Source organism: Balaenoptera borealis (assembly GCF_965194805.1).
Source record: "Balaenoptera borealis genome assembly, chromosome: 1".
Lineage (NCBI taxonomy): Eukaryota > Metazoa > Chordata > Mammalia > Artiodactyla > Balaenopteridae > Balaenoptera > Balaenoptera borealis.
In genome coordinates this window covers 193,239,910-193,262,931 of record NC_138860.1, presented here as the reverse complement: position 1 = coordinate 193,262,931, position 23,022 = coordinate 193,239,910, and the positions used below count along the sequence as shown (strand labels likewise).

The following is a 23,022-nucleotide window of genomic DNA, read 5'->3' as shown; positions in this document are numbered from 1 at the left end:
CCAGGGGTCCTCATCCCCCGCGGGGCTGCCCCTCCCCGTGACCCCCCGCCCCGGGGTACCCACGTCTCACGGAAGGGGCACACTTTTGATAGTTCACGTTGTCTTTTCAGACATAAAAGGATAAAATAAGGTAGACCTTCCTGCTGGAAGGAGGGTTCCCTCCACTGTGCTCTGTACGAGGGGTCCCCCAGCTCGTTTCTTTGCCCCCTTGATGGTTCTCAACCACAGTGACAGGCTGTCTGTCTGCCCAGAGCCGTCGCCAGCAGCCCGTGCTGGCCCGCGGTGCGGGGGTCGCCCAAGCATCTCTGCATCTTGGTCTCCGGCTGCCCAGCCATCAGCTCAGGCCAAGGCCCCGGCAGCGCCGCCCCGAGGGCCTCGGGCCTGTCCATTCTGTCCCCGACTCAGTGCCCTCCTGGCTTCATCCCCGTGTGGATGCCGCCCTGTCTGGGGCCTCATGTAGGGGATGGTGATGGGGGTCGGCACAGCCGATGCGGAGCCCTCCTGGGGTCGTGGGGGTCATGGGGTCTCTGCCGGAGGGTGACGTGGGCTGACGCGTGGGCAGGGGCTGCATCACCGCGGGGGAATGCGGAGAATGTGGGGCCATCCCCACTCGCAAGCAGGTCCTTGAGATGCTCACCAGGGGCGGCTCCGAGCTCCGGGCCACTCGCTTTTGTTGGAACATTCCAGCAGCCTTTCCGCGGCCGGCCGGTGGAGGGTGGGGTGGACGGAGGGTGGGGGTATCGTCCCCTCCCCGGCTCTGCTCGTCCAGCTTGATCGTGACGCTGACCTTGGACAGTTAGGACGGCCCTGCGCTGGTCCCCCGATGGCCTGGGTGCAGGCATGATCCTGGCACCTGCGTGAGCGTTGGTGTTCACTGCCAAGGCCGGGCGAGTGAGAAGGGTCAGGCTGGTGGGACAAATGGCACCCTTGACCCAGGTCAGGACCGCATGCAGATGCTGGCGGGTCTGACGGGCGGTAGCCAGACAGGGACACACGGCAGAGATGCAGCCTCGAGGTCATGCCTGGGCATGTCCGGCCGGGCCTGTGTTCGTGGCAGCAAAGCCCCTTCCAGCACCTTCTGTGCAGGTTGTCACCCTGAATTTAATCGGTTCTATAGGGTTTTTAAAAAGTGGTGTAAAGTACACCTAACATAAGATGTGCTATTTTAACCACTTTAAACTGAACAATTCAGTGGCATTTAGTAGGTTCACCACCTCTGCCGTTTCTGAAACATGTTCAGGAAGAAAACCTCGTGCCCACGAGCCGTCACAGGTCCTCTGCTCAGCGCCCAACGGCCACCGAACTGCGCCATCTCTACGGAGTTACCCGGTGTAGACATTTCATGTAAATGCAATATATGATGTGTGGTCTTCTGTAACTGGCTTCTTAGCGTGTTGTTTGTGAACTTCATCCGTGTTGTAACGTGTATCAGAACTTCAATCCTTTTTTTTTTCCCCCAATTTTTTTATCACGGTGAAATACACATAAAATAAATTTATCATCGTAACCATTTTTAAGTGTATAGTTCATTGATATAAACTGAATTCATATTGTTGTGCAGCCATCATCACCATCCGTCTCCAGAACTTTCTCATCTTCCCAAACCGACGCTCTGCCCTGCGCGCCTGAGACACTCACTCCCCACCCCTCCCCCAGCCCCGGCCCCACCCTCCTACTTTCTGTCTCTGTGAGTGTGGCTCCTCCAGGGGCCTCACAGAAGCGGGATCACACAGAATGTGTCCTTTTGTGTCTGGCTTATTTCACTCGGCATCGTGTCCTCAGGGTCCATCCACGTTGGAGCAGGTGTCAGAATTTCCTTCCTTTCTAAGTTTGAATGATAGTCCGTTGTATGGATGGACCACGTTTTGTTTATCCATCATCTGACAATGGACACTTGGGTCGCTTCTGTGTTTTAGCTACTCTGAATAATGCTGCTATGAACATGGGTGTAGGAATATCTCTGAGACCCTACTTTCAATTCTTTTGGGTATGCATGCAATAATGGAATTGCTGGGTCATATGGTAGTTCTATTTTTAATTTTTTGAGCAACTGCCATACTGTTTTCTACAGTGGCAGCACCGTTTTACGTTCTCACCAGCAGTGCACAGTGGTTTTAATTTCGCCATATTTTTACCAATGCTTGTTGTTTTCTGGTTTTTTGATAGTAGCCATCCTGGTGGGTGTGAGGTGACATCTCACTGTGGTTTTGATTTTCATTTCCCTAATGATTAGCGATGTTGAGCCTCTTTTCATGTGCTTGTTGGCCACGTGTATGTCTTCTTCGGAGAAATGTCTACTCAAGTTCTTTGCCCATTTTGAATTGGGTTGTTTGTTTTGTTGCTGTTGAGTTTTAGGAATTCTCTACATATTCTGATATTAACCCCATATCAGATATATGATTTGCAAACATTTTCCCCCATTCTGTGAGGTTTTTTTTTGTTTGTTTAACTTTGTTTATGGTGTCTTTTGGTGCACAAAATTATAAAATTTTCATGAAGTGCAATTTGTCTATTTATTCTTTTGTTGCCTGTGCCTTGGTGTCATATCCAAGAAATCATTGCCAAATCCCATGTTGGGAAGCTTTTGTCCTTTGTTTTCTTCTAAGAGTTGTATAGTTTTAGATCTTACGTTTGGGGTCTTTGCTGCATTTTAAGTTAACTTTTGCATATGATGTTAGATGAGGGTCCAACTCTGTTCTTTTGCATGTGAATATCCAGTTTTCGCAACACCATTTGTTGAAAAGACTGTCGTTTCCCGGTTGAATGGTCTTGGCACCCTTGCTGGAAATCATTTGACCATATGTGTGAGGGTTTATTTCTGGGCTCTCTATTCTATCCCATTGGTCTATATGTCTGTCTTTATGCCAGTACCACAGTTTTGATTACTGTAGCTTTGCAGTAAGTTTTGAAATCAGAGAGTGTGAGTCCTCCAGCTTTGTTCTTTTTCAAGATTGTTTTGGCTATTCTGGGTCCCTTGAGATTCCATAAGAATTTTAGGATGTTTTTCTGCAAAAAAACATCATTGGGATTTTGGTAGTGATTGCATTGACTCTTTAGATCACTTTGGGTAGTATTGATATCTTAACAATATTAAGATATTAATATTTTTTTGGAAAAGTTGGAGAAGAATTGGTGTTAGTCCTAATCCATAGACATGAGATGTCATTCTACTTATTTATGTCTTGTTTAATTTCTTTCAGCACTGTTTTATAGTTTTCAGTGTACAATCTATCACTTCCTTGTTAGATATATTCTTAAGTATTTTATTCTTGATGCTAACATAAATGGAACTGTGTTTTTAATTTCGTTTTTGGGTTGTTCATTGTGAGGATATAGAAATGCAACTGATTTTTATGTGTTGACTTGGTACCCTGCTATCTTGCTGAATTTGTTTGTTCTGACAACGTTTTTGTGGAATCAGTTCTCTATGTCATCTGTGAACAGAGATAATTTATTTATTCCTTTTCAATTTATATGCTTTTTATTTCTTTTTCTTGCCTGAATGCTCTGGTTAGAACCTCTAGTACTCTGTTGAATAGAAATGGTGATAGTGGGCATCCTTGTCTGTTCTTGATCTTGAAGGAAAAGCTTTCAGTCTTTCACCATTGAGTGTGATGTTTGCTGTGGGTTTTTCGTGTATGGTTTTTCTTGTATTGAGGTGGTTTCCTGGTTTCCTTCTAGCGTATGAGAAATGTATGTGGTCCTTGTCCCTAGTTTACAGCGAGGAGCTCCTAAAACCCTTGGAATTTCCTGAGTGATAGGAGTGTCTTGTCATTCATTAGGAGGTGATTTAAGGGTGGGGGCCCTGATAGCCTCAGGATGGGGCTGGTCACTGGAAAGACTAAGAGATTAGAGGCTTGGAACTTTCAGTCCCACCCCCTGACCTCCAGGGAGGGGTGAGGGGCAGGAGGTTGAACTAATCTCCAACGGCCAATGATTTAATCAATTGTGCCTACGCAGTGAAGCCTCCATAAAACCCCAAAAGGATGGGGTTCAGAGAGCTCTCAGGTCAGATTTGGGGGGAGTGGCTCCTGGAGAGCGTGGAAGCTCCGCGCCCCTTCCCCGTGTCTCGCCCCGTGCATCTTCCTTCTGGCTGTTCCTGAATTAATCTGGGAAGTTAAATGTTTCTCTGAGTTCTGTGAGCTGCTCTAGCAAATTAATCGAATTGAGGAGGGGGTGGTGAGCCTCCCACCTATAGCCGTGGGTCAGAAGCACAGGTGTCAACCTGGACTGGCAATTGGCATCTGAAGTGGGGTGGTGGGCAGTCTTGCAGGACTGAGCCCTTACCTGTGGGATCTGACGCTACCTGCAGGGAGATGGTGTCAGAATTGAGTTAATAGCTTGGTAGTATGGGAAAAAACATACCAGGTACCTCCTATTCCTAGTTTGTTGAATGTATTTATGGTAAAAGGATTTTCTACTTTGTCAAGTGCCTTTTCTGCATCCATTGATATGATCCCATGTTTTTCTTTTGTTCTGTTAATGTGATTCATCACATTGATTGTTCATCTTTTTATTCCAAGAATAAATCCCACTTGGTCATGGTGCATAATCCTTTTAATATGCTGCTGAATTTGGTTTGCTAGTATTTTGTTGAGGATTTTCGTGTCAGTATTCTTAGGGGACATTGGTCCTTCGTCGTTTTTTCTTGTAGTATCTTTGCCTTGCTTTGGTGTTAGGGTAAGTTGACCTCCTAGAATGAGTTAGGAAATGTTCCCTCCTCTTCAGTTTTTTGGAAAAGTTGGAGAAGAATTGGTGTTAGTTCTTCTTTATATATTTGGTAGAATTCACCAGTGAAGCTGTCAGGTCCAGGACTGTTCTTTGTCGGGGAGCTTTTTTTTTTTTTTTATTACTGATTTACTCTCCTTACCAGTTATAGGTCTATTCAGATTCTCTGTTTCTTAGTGATTTAGTCTTGGTAGATTCTGTGTTTCTAGGAATTTGTGCATTTCATCTAGGTTATCCAGTTTGTTGGTGTACAGTTGTTTATAGTACTCTCTTACTGACTTCTGTGAAATCAGTAGTAATGTTCCTACTTTCATTTCTTATTTTAGTAATTTGAGCCTTTCTTTTTTTTTCTTAGTCCATCTAGCTAAAAGTTTGTCAATTTTGTTGATCTTGTCAACAAAAATGGTTTCACTGATTATTCTCTGTTTTGTTTATCTCTGCTTTAATCTTTATTATTTCCTTCTAGCTTTGGGTTTGTTTTTCTAGTTTCTTAAGTTGTATAGTTAGGCTGTTGGTTTGAGATCTTTCTTACTTTTTTAAAAAAGTTTATTTAATTAATTTATTTTTGGCTGCGTTGGGTCTTTGTTGTTGAGCGCGGGCTTTCTCTAGTTGCGGCGAGCGGGGGCTACTCTTCGTTGCGGTGCGCGGGCTTCTCATTGCGGTGGCTTCTCTTGTTGTGGAGCACGGGCTCTAGGTGCGCGGGCTTCAGTAGTTGAGACACGTGGGCTCAGTAGTTGTGGCGCACGGGCTTAGCTGCTCCACAGCATGTGGAATCTTGCCGGACAAGAGCTAGAATCCGTGTCCCCTGCGTTGGCAGGCAGATTCTTAACCACTGCACCACCAGGGAAGCCCCGAGAGCTTTCTTACTTTTTAAGGAAAGCATTTATAGCTGTAAATTTCTCCCTTAGCTTCGCTTTCTCTGCATCCCTCAGGTCTGGGTATGTTGTGTTTTTGTTTTCATTTGTCTTTAAGTATTTTCTAATTTACAATGTGATTTCTCCTTTGATCCATTGTTTAAGAGTGTGTCGTTTAATTTCCACACATTTGTGAATTTTCCAGTTTTCCTCCTCTTGTTAATTTCTAACTTGATCCTGCTGTGGTCGGAGAAGATATTTTGTATGATATCTGTCCTTTAAAATCGATTGAGACTTGCCATGTGGCCTGACGGTTGGGAGGGCAGAGTCTTAACCACTGCGCCACCAGGGAAGTCCCCCTCTTGGGTGTTTTGTCACATCTTATGTATCCATTCACCTGTTGTTGGACATCGGGTTGTTTCTGCGTCTTGGCTATTGTGGACATTCATGCACAGATTATAGGTTTTTAAGATACTGAATTGGTCATTTTGTTCTGGCCACAGCACAAAGAATTTTTCGAGTCTGTGTATGTTGCAGCATCATCAGAATGAACTGTCAGCAGGGCCCGGGAGGCGCCCCACCTCAAAGGGCTCTGGCTTCTGTCCGGTTCCGCGTCCTGCGCAAGCGGAGCTTGGTTGCCCTGCATTGCCCGCGAGGTGCAGGCGCCGGAGGTGAATGTGCCGTCGGCTCAGCTGGGAGGCCGCGCTCCCTGCTGTCGGTAACAGGGGCCTGATGGCAGCTGGGAGACCCGGGAGGCTCCCTCCCACCAACCGGAAGCACCCTTCCAGGGCCTTCCGGGGCGCTGTGGGGAGAGCTGGGCTGGCTGGTGACGTCCCCGGGGCAGGCGGGACCTGCAGCTGGTGGCCACTGGTGGCTCTGGGTGGCTTACTGGAGTCCAGGAATGACGTGGCAGCACTGGGGCCTGAGGGAGGGCCACCTGCTGGCTCTGGGCAAGGGCGCCGGGCAGCCCAGGACCAAGCACGGGGCGGTGGCAGCACAGAGGGGCTCTGTGACCTCACGGGACTCCCTCTGTGCCTTGTCCATCCTGCTGGGGGTCCTCCTCTGTCACTGTCCTGCCTCTGCTCACACGGAGGCGTTCATGTTTGATTTCTGTGCGTTCAAACCTGTTTCTCATTTTCCTTTCTGGCTCCCCCAAATGGAAGAAATATTTCGTTTCTTGCATTCTGGTCTTTGATCCGTCTAGAACGTACGGCTGTGTCCCAGGTGGTGTCGGCCTGGGTGTCTGGCTGGATGCGTCTCCTCTCTCACCACATGAGTGGCCAAAGCTCTCGGGCCCGAGATGCAGCAAACCCAGGTCTCTGCTCTGCCCCTCGGGCAGCGGGACCCAGGGAGCCTGTGAGATGCAGCAGATGTCGTACCTGGGGGCGCGGGGACGCGGAGAATGCGCCGCACACGGGCCTGGGCCGCGGCTCCTCCAGAGCAGACAGTCACGGTGACAGACAGCAGGCTGGTCCCTGCCGGGATTGCCGCAGTGGGCATCAGGGTCACACCCGGGCGCTGTGCGGGGATCCCGTCAGGGACCCTCCTCGCCTTCCCTTTGCCGTCCCACCCCCATCAGGAAGGGCGGGCGCAGGGCCAGCAGGCGGCCAGCCCCTTCCGGGCAGGGTCCCTGAGTGCCCACTGGACGGCCTGCTCTAGACTCTGCTGGGCCACTTGTCCTCGCAGCCCCGAGGCCCGACAGGAGGGAGAGGCCTGGCGCAGGGCAGCGGGGACTTGGGGGTGTGCGGTGCTGCTGGGCGTGTTAGGTCCTGGGGCTGTGCGACCTGGTACCCCGAGCTCAGAACAGCAGGAGACGGAGTCTGCAGTGGGAGCTACGGGGGAGAAAGGTCTGGCTCTTCTGGCCGCCCACTCCTCCCTCCGGCTTCATGGGCACCTCCCCTCTGTGTCCGCCTGTCTTTCCTCCTCTTCTTACAAGGACATGTCATTGTATTTAGGGCCACCCAGGTAACCCAAGATAATCTCAAGCCCCTTACTTCCTCACGTCTGTGAAGACCCTTTTCTGGGTAAGGTCCCATCTGCAGATTCCAGGGTCTAGGACGTGGACATGTCTCAGGGGCCAGCCCCCAGCCCCCTGCAATCCACTACACTCAGGTCCGATTGCCCAGTCTCCTCGTGGGGCGGTGGGTGGTCCAATCCCCCCCGCACCCTGTGGGTGTGGTCTTCCCCCGGGAGGTGACCTCTGCACAGGGTCCCTGCGGGCCTCTGGCGTGGAGCTTTGCGGCAGACACTGTGCAGGTTTGCAGGGAGCCCAGGGCCCTCGCAGTGTTCGGGTCGGGGTCCCGTGCGGAGCTCTGAGGGGTGGGACCCTGGGTCGGGCGGTGGGAGGTGGATTCACACCAGCCCCCCTCCTGACACGGGGTCACTGCAAGAAGTGTGGGGGACGGGGACCTGTGGGCTGAAGTTTGTGCTGCGGCCAGGCTGGCGGTCAGGTGCATCGCCTGGGCCGGCTTCTTGCGCACAGATTGTGGGTCTGGGTGGCATGTCCGTGGGTCTTCCCGCAGGGAGCAGGCCCAGCAGGGGCTAAGCGTGGCCAAGACCTTCAGCCCTTCTCCCAAGGACAGTGGGGTCCTGTTGCCCACTGCCCCGTCGGCCCCCTCTGACAGCTGCTGTCCTTAACATCTGGCCGCACTCCCCTCAATGTGACCGGACCCCTGTTGGCCACTCCTGCTGGCCCCTCCTCCGCAGGGGCTCTTCCTAGGGACCTGACTCCGGCCTGGGGGGCTGGGGGTGATTGTCAGCTGGAGCGAGCCCCCAGCAGGGCGGCCGAGGGGTGGAGTGGCCTCCCTGGGAAGGTGCGGGTAGTGACTGTGTGTGTGGCTCACTGGGAATCAGGCAGGTGTCCAGGCAGCAGCCGCGGCTCTGCCAGTGGAGCAGACGACAGACCCGTTTAGCTCCTGCCTTTCCTTACCTGGAAAATGCGGTAATGGGACTGTGAATCAGACACTGTTTGTAAAGCGCTGAGACCATCATGGAGCGAGTGGTTGTTGAGTGTGTTTTAAAGGACAGTTGGGGGCACTTACAGGGCAGGATAAACGCAATAAACGAAGCTCTCTCTGTCACTCGGGAGTGTCCCTGTGGGTAGTGAGTTGGCCCCAGGAGGGCTTCCTGGGGGAGGAGTCTCGTTGGAGGCCCTGTCACACAGAGTTAGCCGTGGACACTGCGGGCGCTCGGGTGACCCCCGGGAAGGGGTGTGGGAAGGAGGGCTGCAGCGTCAACACCAGGATCCGGCCGGGGCAGGGCTGGCGGGTCTGGACTCAGCCGGGCTTCTCAGTCCTTAAAGGCCTCGGAGAAAATGCAAATCTGGGGGTTTGGTGCTGGATCCCGTCTTAAAAGCCAACGGTGTCCTGCGAGGTCCTGGGGACCTGACGCTGGCAGCCTGTGTGCTTCGTGTCATCGGTCCTGGCCTGTCCACACGCTCAAGCGACAGAGGCGTCCCTGGACTGTTGGGTGGGCTGGCTGGTGTAGGAACCCCTCTCCAGCCCGCTCCCGGGGAGAGGCGCCCCACGTTCTGGGGGGCAGGCGGTGCTGCAGAGGACCCTGCTTGTCACCTGGGTGGCCCTTGTGTGGCTCTGGGGCCAAGCCTGGCACCCAGGGCAGGACCGCCAGGGTCGGGGAGATTGTCTCTGGGCCAGGAGCCTGTCCAGCCTCACCCCTCAGGTCTAGGAGGGTGCTTGACTGCTGGCTTTGTCTGCAGCTGTGCCCCGTGCCGGCCCCTGTGGGCTGGGCCAGGCTTCCTCACCTGTCAGGAGCCCCGGGCCTTTGGGGGCTTTCGAAGCCCTCTTACTCCCAGTCAGTGGCAGCGGGGTGGGGATGACAGCTTGGCCCTGCTCTCCCTGAAGCTGGGCCCCAGGCCATTTCCTCTTCTGTTCTGGGGCAAGAAAGCTTTCACAGCCTGAGGTGTTAAAGGCAAGTACCTGGATACATGCGAGTCAGCCTATGGGGGAGTGAGCGGAAGGGAGACTCACCTGGGCTCTCACCTGGGCACGTAGGTCCAGAAGCCCAGAGGAGTGGTGACCACGGAGTGGGGCCGGGTTGGGGCTGGTGGGGACAGCCACGGGCTGCAGGGGCCACGGTGGGTTGCAGAGGAAGGGGGCATCCCCGCCAGGGGCTGTGGGAGAGGAGGGGGCTCAGGCTGGGCCCCCTGCCCACCCGCCTCTTGTTCACGCTCCCACCCGGTGTGCCCGGAGCTGCTGTCCCGCCTGTTCTCTGGCTCTGAAGCTTCGCGTGCTTCCCGGACACACGCTGGGCGACCGCCCAGAAGCAGAGCTGGTCCTGGAGCGGCCTTGGCTGGGGCACGTCTCCCGCAGCCATGACCCACCCAGGGAAACCAGGGGTCGCTCCGTGCGGCAGTGGCGGCTCCTGAACGCGCGTGTGTTTGTGAGAGCCCAGAGGGCGGTGCCGCCGTGCTGCTGGGTCCAAACCCCGGCTCCGGGCAGGTGGGGCAGCTTCCTGTGCCTCGGTTTCCCCTGCTGTGAAAGGGGTCTGGAGTGACCGCCCCCTTGGGTGCTGTGTGGGCACTAGCAGCGCTAGAAGGGCTCCGGGAACAGGCTGAGTACCCAGCTCGCCGCCTCCCCTGCCCCCGCTGGTGGATCAAGGGCGGGGAAGTTGCCTCTGTCGTGTGCTCAGGGCCACCCAGCGTCCTCAGAGTGAGAGGACGAGAACGAGGCCCAGCGTGGGTGGGGGGCTGGGGGTGGGCCGGGTGGTTGAGCAGGCGTGGGTGGCCCGGTGACCACCGAATCCTTCCAGGAGAACGGACGCCTGTTATTCCCTGGTGTTTATAGGTGTGTGTACCGTTTTATTAAAAATCCAGTTTCAGGAAATTCCGTGGCGGTCCAGTGGTTAGGACTCTGCTGGGGCCCGGATTTGATCCCTGGTCGGGGAACTAGGATCCAGCAAGCCCCGCAGAGTGACCAAAAAAAAAAAAAAGAAAAAAGAAAAAAATCCAGTTTCCTTCAGCTTTGTCTCAAATTATTTGCAGTAACCTGGAACAGCTACTTTTCCACCTAAGATGGACTTCCAGTAAAATGAACAGTCTCCCGCTTCAGCTTGGGGTTTCTAGAGTTCTGCAAAGCTGGATGTTTGGAATGACTGGAGGAGAGATGGCTGGAGGGCAGCAGCTGTGACACCAAAAGCTCATCTTAGGCGGGTTTTCCCCTTGGACTCAGGGTACACTTGCATTTCCCATCGAAGCCCACTGTAGATGTGATGGTTCCGCGATTTTATGATTTTATAGTCTTAGGGTTATGCCAACTTTTCCCGTAAAAGCCAAACGATAAATATTTTGGGCTCTTTGGGCCATTTAGCCTTTGTCTTGGGCTCTCAGCTGCCGTGTGGTGTGAAAGCAGCCCCGGTGCGGCAACGGGGGAGCAGGGCGGTGCTACCACGAGGTGTTATCGATGGATACTTTCACGGCTTCTGGGGACCCTCTACTCCAGTGGCGCTTCTGGAGTTGTACTGAGTTTCAAACACTCTCGCACGGCCACTCGACGCCGGGTCAGAGAAGCTCCAAGGTGACTTCAGGCAGGAGCAAGGGAAGGAGCTGGAGTCCAGACCCCCAGAGCTTTGGCGCGGACTCTGTGTCGGGAACACGGGAAAGCGCAGGCTCCTGAGCCGGCTGCCTGCCTAGAACCGATCAGAGGAGGGAAGCCGGGGCCGGGGCCGCTCGCCTCCCCAGCACACGTGCCGGCCTGAGGGTGGGGGAGGGAAGTTTCCAGCATCTTCCGTGCCCCCAGCGTGAAGCCTGGCCACGCAGGCTCAGCACAAGCACTGGGGGCTCCAGGGAGGTGGGCCGAGTCCCCTCGTGATTTTGGAATTGGAGGGAGAAGCCGGCCAGGGCTGGATGCCGGGTGTGGTGGGGCCTGGGGCGGGTGTCGGAGGTCCGGGGTCCACTCTGACCGCGGCCGGCATGACACAGGCCGCGTGGGGGGGGCCACCTCCCGCCTCAGGCTGGAGCAGGTGCGGTTCCAGGCTGGTCACCCCGATACTCGCCTCCTTGGGAGCTCGGTTCCCCCATTTTTGCCCTTCCCGCTGGCCCCCGCCAACCCCCCCAGAGTAGCAGCAGCACCAAGACACACCTCCTGACCTGGGTTCGCTGCTTCATTGACCGGAGCCAGGCCTTCTCTCCTTCCCCTCCCGCCGGGCCACGGTGCCCAGGGCTTGGGACCCGTGAGCATCTACGCTGGACCCATTGTTGGCCTCAGCGATGCAGGTCGGAGGTCACCCGCACTCTGGTGGCCGCTGCGTCCCCGCATCCCGGCCGGTGAGCCTGATGTGGCGGCCCCAGGCCCCGCCGGGCTCTGTTCCCCACGGACGCTGCGTTTGAGCAGCTCCGGGAGGCCGAGCCGCTGCCCCGGGCTCCCTTCAGGTCCATTTCAGTGCAGAGATGCTTGTGGTCCTGTGACGTCAGCTCCTCGACATCCAGGCCGTGTTTTAGCTGGTGCCTCAGCTGCCGGCTCCAGCTTCCCAGGGGAGCCGGGTACCACCCGGGCCTGGAGACATGAGGAGGCAGGGATGTGAGAGGCGGGGGACAGGCCGGCCAGCCTTCCTTTAAATATCTGCCCTGGTGTGTGAGCCCCCCTTGCCTATTGTCGGGTCCAAGGGGAGCAGGGGGCAGCGTCGGCGCGTTCAGGGAAGGAGGATGCCTCCTTTCATGCCCACTGCTCCGTAGAGCATAAAGGATCCGGCCGAGGAGGCAGGGGAAGAAAGCCCGGTAAGTGATGCGCATCTCCCGGCGGGGCAGCCGCGATGGTCCGCGTCTCGGCCGTGTGGCGCCCGGCCTGCAGCCTCCCTGCCGCACAGATGCTCCAAACACAGGCGCGCCGGTGCCACCGGCCCCGGGCAGGGACGTGGCCGCAGCAGCTCCGAGTGCGCAGGGGGAGCAGCGCCGAGGGGTGACAGGTTTTAGAAAAACAAGCCCCAGGGGAGCGTGCCCAGCGAGGGATGCGGCTGATGCGGGGGGAGGGGTGGGTGGGGAGGAAACCTGCCCCTGAAATCGGACGGTACGTGACCGAGGCCCGGCCGCGCGGCTGGTTGGCTCTGGGAGCAGCCTCGTTTTCGTGTGGCAGCCTGGCCGGGGGCCCTGCTCTCTCCCTGGGAGTTTTGCTGCCGGGGCTCAGCGGCGGAGGGTCTGGAGCGAGCGTGCGTGTGTGTTGCCTGCTCTCCGCTCCGCGTTGCTGCCGCCTGCGTGTGGGCAGCGCCACGATGGGGCCGCCCGGGGCCCCCGGCTGCCCAGGCTGCCCGCGGCCGGCACCTGTTTCCCAGCCCTGAGCCCCATGCGCAGAGCGGCTGTGCTCCCGCAGCCCCGGCGGTCCTGGCTCCGGCTCCGGCTCCGCGTTGAGGGCAGGCAGGTCGTGTCGGCGTCTGGCTTCTCCGCCCGGGCCTGGGAGGTCGGCGGCCGGGTCCCTGTTCTGACATGGCTGGAGGTAGACTCGGACACCCCGGGGCTGCACGTAGCTCGCGGGGAGGTGGGGATGTGGGTGCTTTTCTGACGTCCATTTTGCAAAAGGTGTTTTTGTAAAAACCAAAAACACCAGCAGGCAGCCCCCGCCCACCCAGGCTGGTGGGGAGCAGGGTGGGTGGGCTGCTGGGCGGTGGGTTCCCCACCGTGTGGCCGGTGCTGGGGTGACGGGGAGGCTGCTCTGGCAGAGCCGCCCCTCCCCCAGGAGCAGGACTGTTGAAATACCGGCCACCCTGCAGCCAGCCTGGGACGCGGGGGTGACTCATTTGTTTTGGATCCTAGAATCACAGAACGTAGGGTGCATTGGAGGGGTGCACGGGAAAGGGAGATGGAGCGGGTGTTGGCGCACACGTGTACCGGCCAAGGAGCAGAAATTAGCTGTGTCATAGTTTCTTCGGGATGTCTTGGCCTCTTTCCTTTCACGCGATCACACGCTGCCCGTGCAGGGCTGGTGGGACCCTCAGGGCAGACACGCTGCCCGAAAACCCAGGACGTGGCTTCCGGGCCTCGGGGTCTCGGCTGGGTTTAGTCAAAGCCGTGAATGGGGGACAGGTGGGAGGAGTGAACGCCCCCGAAGCCACAGCCATCCTGTGTTGGTGCTGCCAGGTGGGGCAGTGGCAGGGCCCACCTGTATCCGTGTGGCTTCACCACTCTCCTGTCTCTGCTGCGTCAGCCACGACGGGCCGCCTTCACAAAGTTCAGAGCTGCTGGCAGTTACGTAAGGAGTGTGAGCTCCGTAACCTTCCAGACTTTACTGCCAGGGCTGCCTATTCATCAGTCGGTCACACGGAGCGTCCGGGAGCCCCTCCGGGCGGATGTCACCCTCCGCCCCCCTCGCTGGGCACCGACCTGGGGGCCCCGTCAGGGTCGTCTGTGGTCCCTGCGGAGACGTCCTGCTTCAGAAGCTCCCCGTGTTCCCGTCTTGTTCCCTTTAACATTTGAGCAGTTGGGGGGGGGCTGCATTTACCCCCCAGGACGGAGCGGATCCCATGGCAGTCCAACCCTCGGGAGGCCCATCCTCCTTGGAGCTCCGGTCGGCGAGCGGCTGGCTCAGGCTCCAGACCCCACTGAGCATCCGAAGGCCTGGGGAGCAGTTGTTTCCTGCCGTCGTGGGGCTGTCACGGGGCTGCCGTGGGGGGAGGAGGACGCCCTGAGCGCTGCCCGTCAGAGCCAGGGCCCAGCGACTCCCAACCCCGCGGAGGACCAGCCCTCTTTCCGGGTGTCGTGTCTCTGTTTACATCAAAGAACAGAGAACGATTCTTTTCCATGTTTCCCTGCCTCGCTCTCTGGGAAAGACGCGTTTGGGGGCCGGCGGGTCTGGCCCCCCCCCCTTGGTGGATCCCTGCTGCCGCTGGACCTTTGCTCGTCTTTTCCCTCCACTCTTGCAGGGCAAGTGGCACTTGGGGCTACGGCTCCACAAGGGTCGGATGGGCATTTCATGCTCTCGTGGGGTCCCCGGCTCCCAGCCCAGGGGTGGGCACCAAGCAGGCTCTCTGTCCATAAAAGCTCGTTGCTTTGTGGGAGGGGCAGGAAAAGCTTTGTCCAAAATCAGCCATCTGAACCAGTTACTTGCCCAGTGTTTGAGTTGTTTTGGTCACGAAATCATGGCTGACATCATGCGTTCAGGAGGTGGCACCGCAAAATCCCCGCCGTGTATCTGGACGTGGCGGTTTATTTTTAGAATCATCCTAAAATGTAGAGTAGGCCACCTCGTTCATGCCTGGCTGCTTTTCCTCCGTGTCTCTGAGGCCTCCACCCAGGCCCAGCCGGGTTCTGATCCCCCCCAGGTAGCCGAACCATGAGCTGGTGGGTACCTGTTTCCTCCAAGAGAGGTTCCAGATCAGGAGAGGCAAGGATGCCGAGTTGACAACTAAGGAGCCTTTCTCGGTAGTTATTTCAAAGGTGCCGAACCGTGGTCTGACAGCTGTGGAGGCTGTTTCAGCTTCATTTCAGTCCATGATCATTTATTGGGTGAACAGGAGATTGTACACGCGATGCTGGGGGCTGGGGTGGAGGGGACCCTGAATTTGCATTTGATTGTTTAATTCGGTAGTTTGCATGTGTCTGGTCTTTTTTTTTTTTAATTAATTAATTAATTTATTTATTTTTGGCTGCATTGAGTCTTCATTGCTGTATGTGGGCTCTCTCTAGTTGCGGCGAGTGGGGGCTACTCTTCATGGGGGTGCGCGGGCTTTTCATTGCAGTGGCTTCTCTTGTTGCAGAACACGGCCTCTAGGTGCGCGGGCTTCAGTAGTTGTGGCGTGTGGGCTCAGTAGTTGTGGCGCGTGGGCTCTAGAGCACAGGCTCAGTAGTTGTGGTGCACGGGATTAGTTGCTCCGCAGCATGTGGGATCTTCCCAGACCAGGGCTCGAACCCGTGTCCCCTGCATTGGCAGGCGGATTCTTAACCACTGTGCCACCAGGGAAGTCCCTGGTCTTTTTTTTATTTTTTGATAAGTTTATTTATTTATTTATTTTTGGCTGAGTTGGGTCTTTTTTGTTGCGGTGCGCGGGCTTCTCATTGCGGTGGCTTCTCTTGTTGCGGAGCACGGGCTCTAGGCGTGCGGGCTCAGTAGCTGTGGCTCGCGGGCTCTAGAGCGCAGGCTCAGTAGTTGTGGCGCATGGGCTTAGTTGCTCCGCGGCATGTGGGGTCTTTCCCGACCAGGGCTCGAACCCGTGTGCCCAGCATTGGCAGGTGGATTCTTAACCACTGCACCACCAGGGAAGCCCTCCCTGGTCTTTTCAAAGTTTGCTTTTTTGCCTGTCTCTTCTGTGGGAAGTTTAAGAGAAGTTGATTTGTGGCAGTGGGGAGCATCTCAGTGTGTGGGTGCGGCGAAGAGCACCTGGGAGGGAGCGATGGGGTCAGCATCCCAGGGCTGCCCTGGTCAAGTGGCCCTGTGGCCCGCTGCCCTGCGCCTGTTTCCTTACCTGTGATGTGGGCTTGTTGGGAGGATGGAACAAGGTTGTGTCAAACATGGGGGGGCTGGGCATCCCGTCCTGGTCAGGAGGTGCACATGTGTACAGTTTGCGTTGTATATTGTTTTCATACCTTGGATTTAATTCTGAGTTTTATGTGTTTCTATTTTAAGGTGTTGAATAGTCCATGTGGTTTAAAGAGAGAGAACAGGTGTCGCCACCCCTCCGCCACCCTTGGCATGTATTTCCAGACTTCCGGATCACACTTTTCCGTTGGGGGCGTTACTTGTTCCGCTCTGCCTCTGGACACGTCAGCTCAGCTCTCCCTCCCTCCCTCCCTCTGCCCCCAGTAGGGTGGTTTTGTCATTGACTGTTTATATCTCGTGGTCATGAGCCACCAGCATTAGATTTCCTGTCTTGTACAACTTGTAGTTTTTCTTGCTGTTAATACTTGTCTGGATTTTCATTCTTGGAGTTTTCTAGAAGTCCTGCCTCATATTTGCCCGTTATCTTCCCAGCACAGGGACAGCCCTCCCGGGGCCCCCCAGGCCCTGAGCAGCACGCCCAGGACCTCCCTTTGCCTTCATCCCACGATCTCCTGCCGTTCTGCTCTGCCCGCCGCCTCCATCCCTGGCTCCCCCGTTCCCTTTCTTGGCTTCATCTCTGGTTAAGATGTCCTCCAGAGACGTTCTGAAAGAGGGGCCCCAGGGTTGGGGGTGGGAGGTAAGTCTTTTGAGACCTGGAGTGGAAGTGCTTTTACTTGAGCGGAACATGGGTGATAGTTTAGCTGGGTATGGAAGCCTGTTAGAATCGCCCCCCTTGGCACCTTGAAGGAACCGACTGTGGTCCACTAGTTTCTGGTCTGATCGCAAAGTCAGAGGCCATTTTGATTGTTGTGGGGGTTTTTTTTTTCTTTTTTTTTTTTTCTGCTGAAAGTTTCAGGGAACTTTTGTCTTCCATATTCTCAGGTTTCACGATGATGTGCCTGGATGTGGACCTTTTTGTCTCTTGTGCTGGAACTTTCAACGTGGAAACTCAAGGCATTCCTGATGGGAAGGTTCTGTTCAGTTATTTCTTTGATGGTTCACTTTTGACGGTTCTGTTACCTTCTCTTCCCACTGATGGTTTGTTGGGACTCCTGGACTGGTCCTCTGATTTTTATTTTCCACTTCTTCTATTTTATTTTCTAGGCGATATCTTTAATTTTTCTTGTCCAAACCATCTACTAAGTGTGTTGTCTTGTCCTTGTTTTTTAACTTCCAAGAGCTCTGTTTTGTTCTCTGAAGGTTCCTTTCTAGAATAGACTGTCCTGCTCTTGTTTCAGAGCTGGACGATCACAGTGTTTCTTTGAGGTTATTAATTGTGGCAAGAGGCCCCATCGTGTAAAGTGACTGCGTGAGTCCCTGAGCACTCCTCTGGCTTTAAGGCTTCGCAGGCATGAATCCTTTAATCCTCACGCTGCCCTATGGGTACCTGCTATTATTGTTTGTGTTCCGTGGAGAGAACGCCACCCAAGGCACAGAGAGGTCAGGTCATTTTCCCAAAGCACACAGCTGTGCCTGGTGGAGCTGGGGTCCATCCCCCGCAGGCTGGGCCCAAGTCCAGGTTCTCTGGCAAGGGTCAGGCCCCTGCTCAGACCCTCGTAAACGGAGCGTGATTGTGGGTGAGAGTCCCCGCCACTTCGAGAATCAGGTGCGTGAATGAGGCGCTGGCGCCCGCGGCCAGGTCCGAGCAGAGCAGGGCAGGTGCAGGAGGAGCTGATGTCTTCCTTCTAAATGTGTTCTTCTGCCCTTCCCACTGCGTGTCCACCCAGGTGCTTTTTCTTGGCTTGTTTTGCTAGGAGGTTTCCCCCAGCCCCGGTGACCCATGGTCACCTGCCCGTGGGGATGACTGGTGCAGCGTCCTGGCTGGGCTGCCCCTGGGAGGCCGGGGGTCTCAAGCTGGGTGACCAGGCTGCCGTCATCCCCCCCAGGCCGGGCCCTCATTCTGCCCGCCGCCAGGGTGAGGCCAGGGGTCTCCTCCTCAGAGACCAGGAGCCTCTGAGTTGCGGCCTTGGGGGGCTCCGCCCTACCCCATCTCCTGTGACCCCCGGCCGGCCGCCCGTCTCCCAGGGTGCCACGTGGTGCCCCTCCTCCCACGCCCCCACCCCGGCTCCTCTTTGCTGTGACGGGTTTATCGGTGCTTTTCTTCCTTCGACTGTGGTCTTGGGAGGGAACGTAGGAAAATGATTGTGTTCCTGCTGCTGTGTTTACCTGGATACCACGTAGGTGATTCTTTCCCATGGCTAAATTATGCAGGAGAACCAGCACTGGGACAGGCCTTCGCAGGTGGATGTGGGCGAGCGTGGGCATCTGGAATCAGCCTGTCCGAGGGCCCGAGTGACCGTGGGACGGAGGATGGGGGGCTGACAACGGGGTGGAGTGGGGTGGCCCCCGGCGAGGGGCAGCTGGAGGTGGCAGGGCTGGCGCGTCGCGGGTGCTTCCCAGCAGTGGTCTGTGCGTGTGAGTTGATAGACTTTATGTTTTAGAACAGGCTTGGGTTTAGGGAGAATTGGGACGGTGGCACGGGATCCGGTAGCACCAGTGTGCACATCAGTCACAGCTAATGATGCCATGTAGGCACGTGTCCACGAGCTCGAGCCCCACCTCACTCGGGTTTCCTCAGTTTCCCCTCGTGTCCTCTTCCCACCCGGGACCCCACATGACATTCAGTCGTCATGTGTCCTCGGGCTCCTCTGGCTGCGACAGCCCTCAGATGCCCTTTGTTTTTGTGACCTTGGCCGTGTGCAGGAGTGCTGGCCAGGTGTTGGTCGACGGCCCCTCTGTTGGGGTTTGTCTGATGTTTTTCTCACGCTTAGACTGGGGTCAGGGGCTTGGGGAGGACCCACGGAGGCGCCGCCCTTCTCATCACGTCACGTCGGGGCACCTGCTCTCACATCACCAGGTGACAGGGCCTCGCTCACCTGGCTGAGGTGTGTCTGCCAGGTGTCCCCCTGCAGAATCCCTCTTTCTCCCTTTCATCCTCTCCTCTGAGGAAGGCTGTCAGCACAGCCCGTCAGGAGGGAAGGAAGGCTGTCAGCACAGCCCGTCAGGAGGGAAGGAAGGCTGTCAGCACAGCCCGTCAGGAGGGGAGGGGCGTCCGCGTAGATTATCTGGACTCCTCCGCCTGGGGTGTTTGATGTCCCTTCCGTTTCTTTCTTTATATCCGTCTGGACTCACAGATGGTAGTTTTGTACCCGGGAGTCTCATCCAATATGACTTTCTTCTTTTGTTGCCCACAATGTTCCAGCTTCGGCCCCTGGGAGCTCCTCAGGTGGGTCTGGGGAGCGTGAGGGCCAGACCGCCCCCCAAGAGGGTGGTGCTGGGGGCTCAGAGGTGTGAGGTGGACCTGGAGCCCCCGTGGGCGGTGAGGCAGGGGGATCTCTGACCCCCACAGGTGGGGACACAGGCTTTCCCTCCGTCCCTTCACCCAGGAGAGACGGTGAGGGCAGGAGGGCACGAAGGGCAGCGCGATGGTCGGCCTCTTACGGCGGCTCAGCTCCCGCCGTCGGACACGGGATCTTCCCGGCGAGCACGGTCGGTTCTCTTCCGTCCTGTCCTTCCATATAGCAGTGATGGTGACACAGGCCCAGCCCCAGCCATTGCGGCTCCAGGTGAGGCCCCAGGACGGACGCCGCGGCAGTGCTGCCCTGGGAAAGCCCAGGCGTGTTTCTGGCTGCTGACCCGTCGGGCCTGACCCGGAGCAGCTGGAAGTGGCTCCAGTCAACCTTGGTGGCCGCGCCCCCCGCTCTGGCGCTGTTTGGGGAGGGGACCCCGTGCGGGTGACCACGCAGGGGGGCTGGGGCTGCCGAGCGGCCGTTCAGGACGGACCCGGCAGGTGGCACCTCTCCAGGAGCAGGTCCGCCGGTGCCGTGTGTACCTTGGCCGCTGCGGAAGGTGGCTTCATGTGGAGACTGTAACTAACCGACCCGTGTGTGTGAGGTTCGCTGGTTGAGCGTCCAGTGACTGTTTTGTGATGTCAGCAGCCGAGCGCTGGGAAAGGCCACGTTCACGCTGGTGTCCCTTCTGCCAGTCTCCCTGGTGTCAATGCTCCCATCGCGGCCAACCCCCAGCCTCCCAGTGATCCGACCGCAGGCAGAGCTGGGGGAGACACGCGGTCATCAGAGAAGGTCAGCGGGGTGACACGGACACCGGGTCCCAGCTGGTTGATGACCGCAGCTCAGAAAGTGCCACCTGTCCCCGGGCTCCGGGCCGGCCTCCTTCAGAGTGGCACCCGTGGCCTTTGATGGTCGGTGGGGGAGCCAAGTAGCGAGCGGCTCCCGGGAGCGGCCCCACGGACAGCGGGCAGGGGCAGCACGCCGACCATGGTGACAGGACCGAATGTGAAGCCGCGGTGAGGGTTGGCACACTATGGACACTGGTCTTAAGCACCTCCTTCCCGGGTTAGCGTTTCACGTCTCACCTGAAAGCGTTTGGGTCTCAGAACGGACCCCCGGACCACACACACCCTCGCCTCTCGCCAAACTGTGCTCTCGTTGATCACATTTTTTCCAAATCCTTTGTCATCGGAGCTGCCTCTCCGAGCCAGTGCCGCCCACCAGCGGTCCTGCTTCCAGCACGGGCGCCTCTCAGGTCCACGGAACGAGGGTAGGTCCGCGGTGGAGCCTGTGGCCCGTGTCCCCCCACGTGATGTCGGCATCCGTGGGAGGGTTGTTGCTGTCGTGGAGCTCCCGTGGCCATTTTCTCTTTCCATCACTCCCTCTTCCGATATCAGTTGGCATTTTATGCTGTAAGAAGGAGCCGTCCTGCTCCCCTTCCTGTTTAAAAACAGCGTCCTACCCGCATGGGGTACGACATTGAGGGGTTTTCTAGATTGTGAGTTTATTAAAATTCATTTCTTTTTTTTTTTTAAGTATTTATTTATTTATTTATGGCTGTGTTGGGTCTTCGTTTCTGTGCGAGGGCTTTCTCTAGTTGCGGCGAACGGGGGCCACTCTTCATCGCGGTGCGCGGGCCTCTCACTATCGCGGCCTCTCTTGTTGCGGAGCACAGGCTCCAGACGCGCAGGCTCAGTAGTTGTGGCTCACGGGCCCAGCTGCTCCACGGCATGTGGGATCTTCCCAGACCAGGGCTCGAACCCGTGTCCCCTGCATTGGCAGGCAGATTCTCAACCACTGCGCCACCAGGGAAGCCCTAAAATTCATTTCTGTCATTCCTTTTGAGGCTCTAGTTGGCCGGCAGAGCCTGGGGAAGCGGCTCCCGCCGGCTTGGGGCGCGTTCCCACCAGCGTTTGAGGGCGTCCCCACTTTCTGGCACGGTCACCTCTGGGGTCAGCAAGCACGGTCCCGCTTCCAGCCTGGAGCTGCTGTTGTCCTGAGGACCTGGCCTCCCCGGGGTGGGGGAGGGCCTTTAGAAGCAGGGCTGGGCTCCGTGCACCCCTCACTTCCGGGAGTGGGACCCGAGCTTGCGCTCTGACCCTCGCGCTCCCACCGGGGCTGGAGCTGCGGCGGCTCCGCCCGCCTCCGTGCCTCTCGGGCTCGCTGCCCACGCACCGGCCCGGTTCCCTGGCAGCCTTGGTCCTTGGCCTCTGCTCCCCCGACGCTGGTTCAGTTCGAGCGCGGCTCCCAGGGGTTCACCTAGGTTCCGTTGTCATCGTCCCCACGGCTGTGCCGATGTAGTAGTCAGTCGGGTTTATTTATTCTTGTCTGCACTCAGTTTTAGGGTGTGTTCCTCATCCTTATTTGTTTATTTTATAGAAGGGTTGTGTAACACATGAACATGATTCAAAAATAAAAACTGTGTGCAAAGATTCCTGTTCACGTACCTTCGACCCATGTGCACCCAATTTCATTAATTTTTTTGGCTTATTCTTCCTGTGTTTCGTTTTGTAAAAATAGGTGTGTGTGTGTGTGTGTTATTTACCCTTTTTTGTTGCATAAAGAGTAACCTAGTACACGTATTCTTCTCTGCTCGTACTTTCTTACTCTTGTCTGCTTTTATACATACACGTGTATATGTATTTAGAATGAGAATAGAAATATAAATAAATGATAACTTCTAAAATACTGACAGCATCCCAAAATCTAGAAAAATCACTAGACTCACCATTAAATATCTGCTTGGCATGGTTCTATAATACGTTTCTCCCAATATGTTCTAGCTGCAAACATTTTGATTGCCTTCTCAAATGACAATTTTGCAATATTTCCTATAGAGAAACCTCAAAGATAATTACCTCCATCTTTCCTGTCATATAGTTGACAAAATTTTACTTTTTGGCCATTTAGAAAATCTTTTTGACCTCACAAATTATTATTGGAAACATCACGTCAATTTTTAGGATTGTTTTCAAATTTGGGAAAAACCTCAGCTTCTTTCATTTAAGATCTGTAAGACTTCAGAACAGTTCAAATTTTCTTGTACAGTGACTCATCTTACAGATTCTTCGAGATGATAATCACGCATTTACCATTTTGCTGTCCAGGTCCTCGCTGTAGACACACATTGTATGAATTTTGTGTAATCTTCATTCATGTTGTAGTTTTTAGAGATGCTTGAAATATATGACTTGACTCAGTATTTCTGTAAATGCGTGAAGCACAGCGCGTCACCCAGAACTGCCAGCAGCCCCTAGTCCTGCTGCAGGTTTGTACCCACAAACGTGATGATGCTTTAAAGCTCTGACGGGGGCGCTGGTCATCGCCCTGCGGAGCATCTGGGACCGGTCAGACTCCCGAGCGTCAGACACCCCGCGTCCACCCACGTCCCTGATACATCTTCAGTTAGCCCTGGCCAAATAACACATGGTATAAAAATTACCATCTCAACCCTCTCTCTGATTCTCTTTATTAAGATTTTATGTTCTAGAGCAGTTCTAGGTTCACAGCAAAATTGAGAGGAAGACACAGGGAGTTGCCATACCCGCCCCGCCCCCAAGCACCCACCAGAGGGTACACTTGTTACCACCCACGAACCTATGTCGTCACCCGGAGCCCGTGATTCACACTGGGGGTCACTCGTGGTGCTGTGCGTTCTGTGTGTCTGGGCAA

The 23,022-nt window shown here is 55.9% G+C and overlaps 1 protein-coding gene across 3 annotated transcripts in view; it reads left to right on the top strand.

Moving 5' to 3' along the window:
* Window positions 1-23,022, top strand: part of PRKCZ (protein kinase C zeta) — a 99,176-nt gene that overhangs the window by 10,289 nt on the left and 65,865 nt on the right. Inside the window, exon 1 of one of the 3 annotated variants that reach the window (XM_082404403.1) lies at window positions 12,721-13,024. The exons of the other annotated variants lie outside the window; for them this stretch is intronic. Coding sequence (XP_082260529.1) covers window positions 13,015-13,024 — 10 coding nt within the window. The 5' untranslated portion in view covers window positions 12,721-13,014. Of the gene's footprint in view, window positions 1-12,720; window positions 13,025-23,022 lie in introns of those variants that run through there. 3 annotated transcript variants of the gene reach the window in all.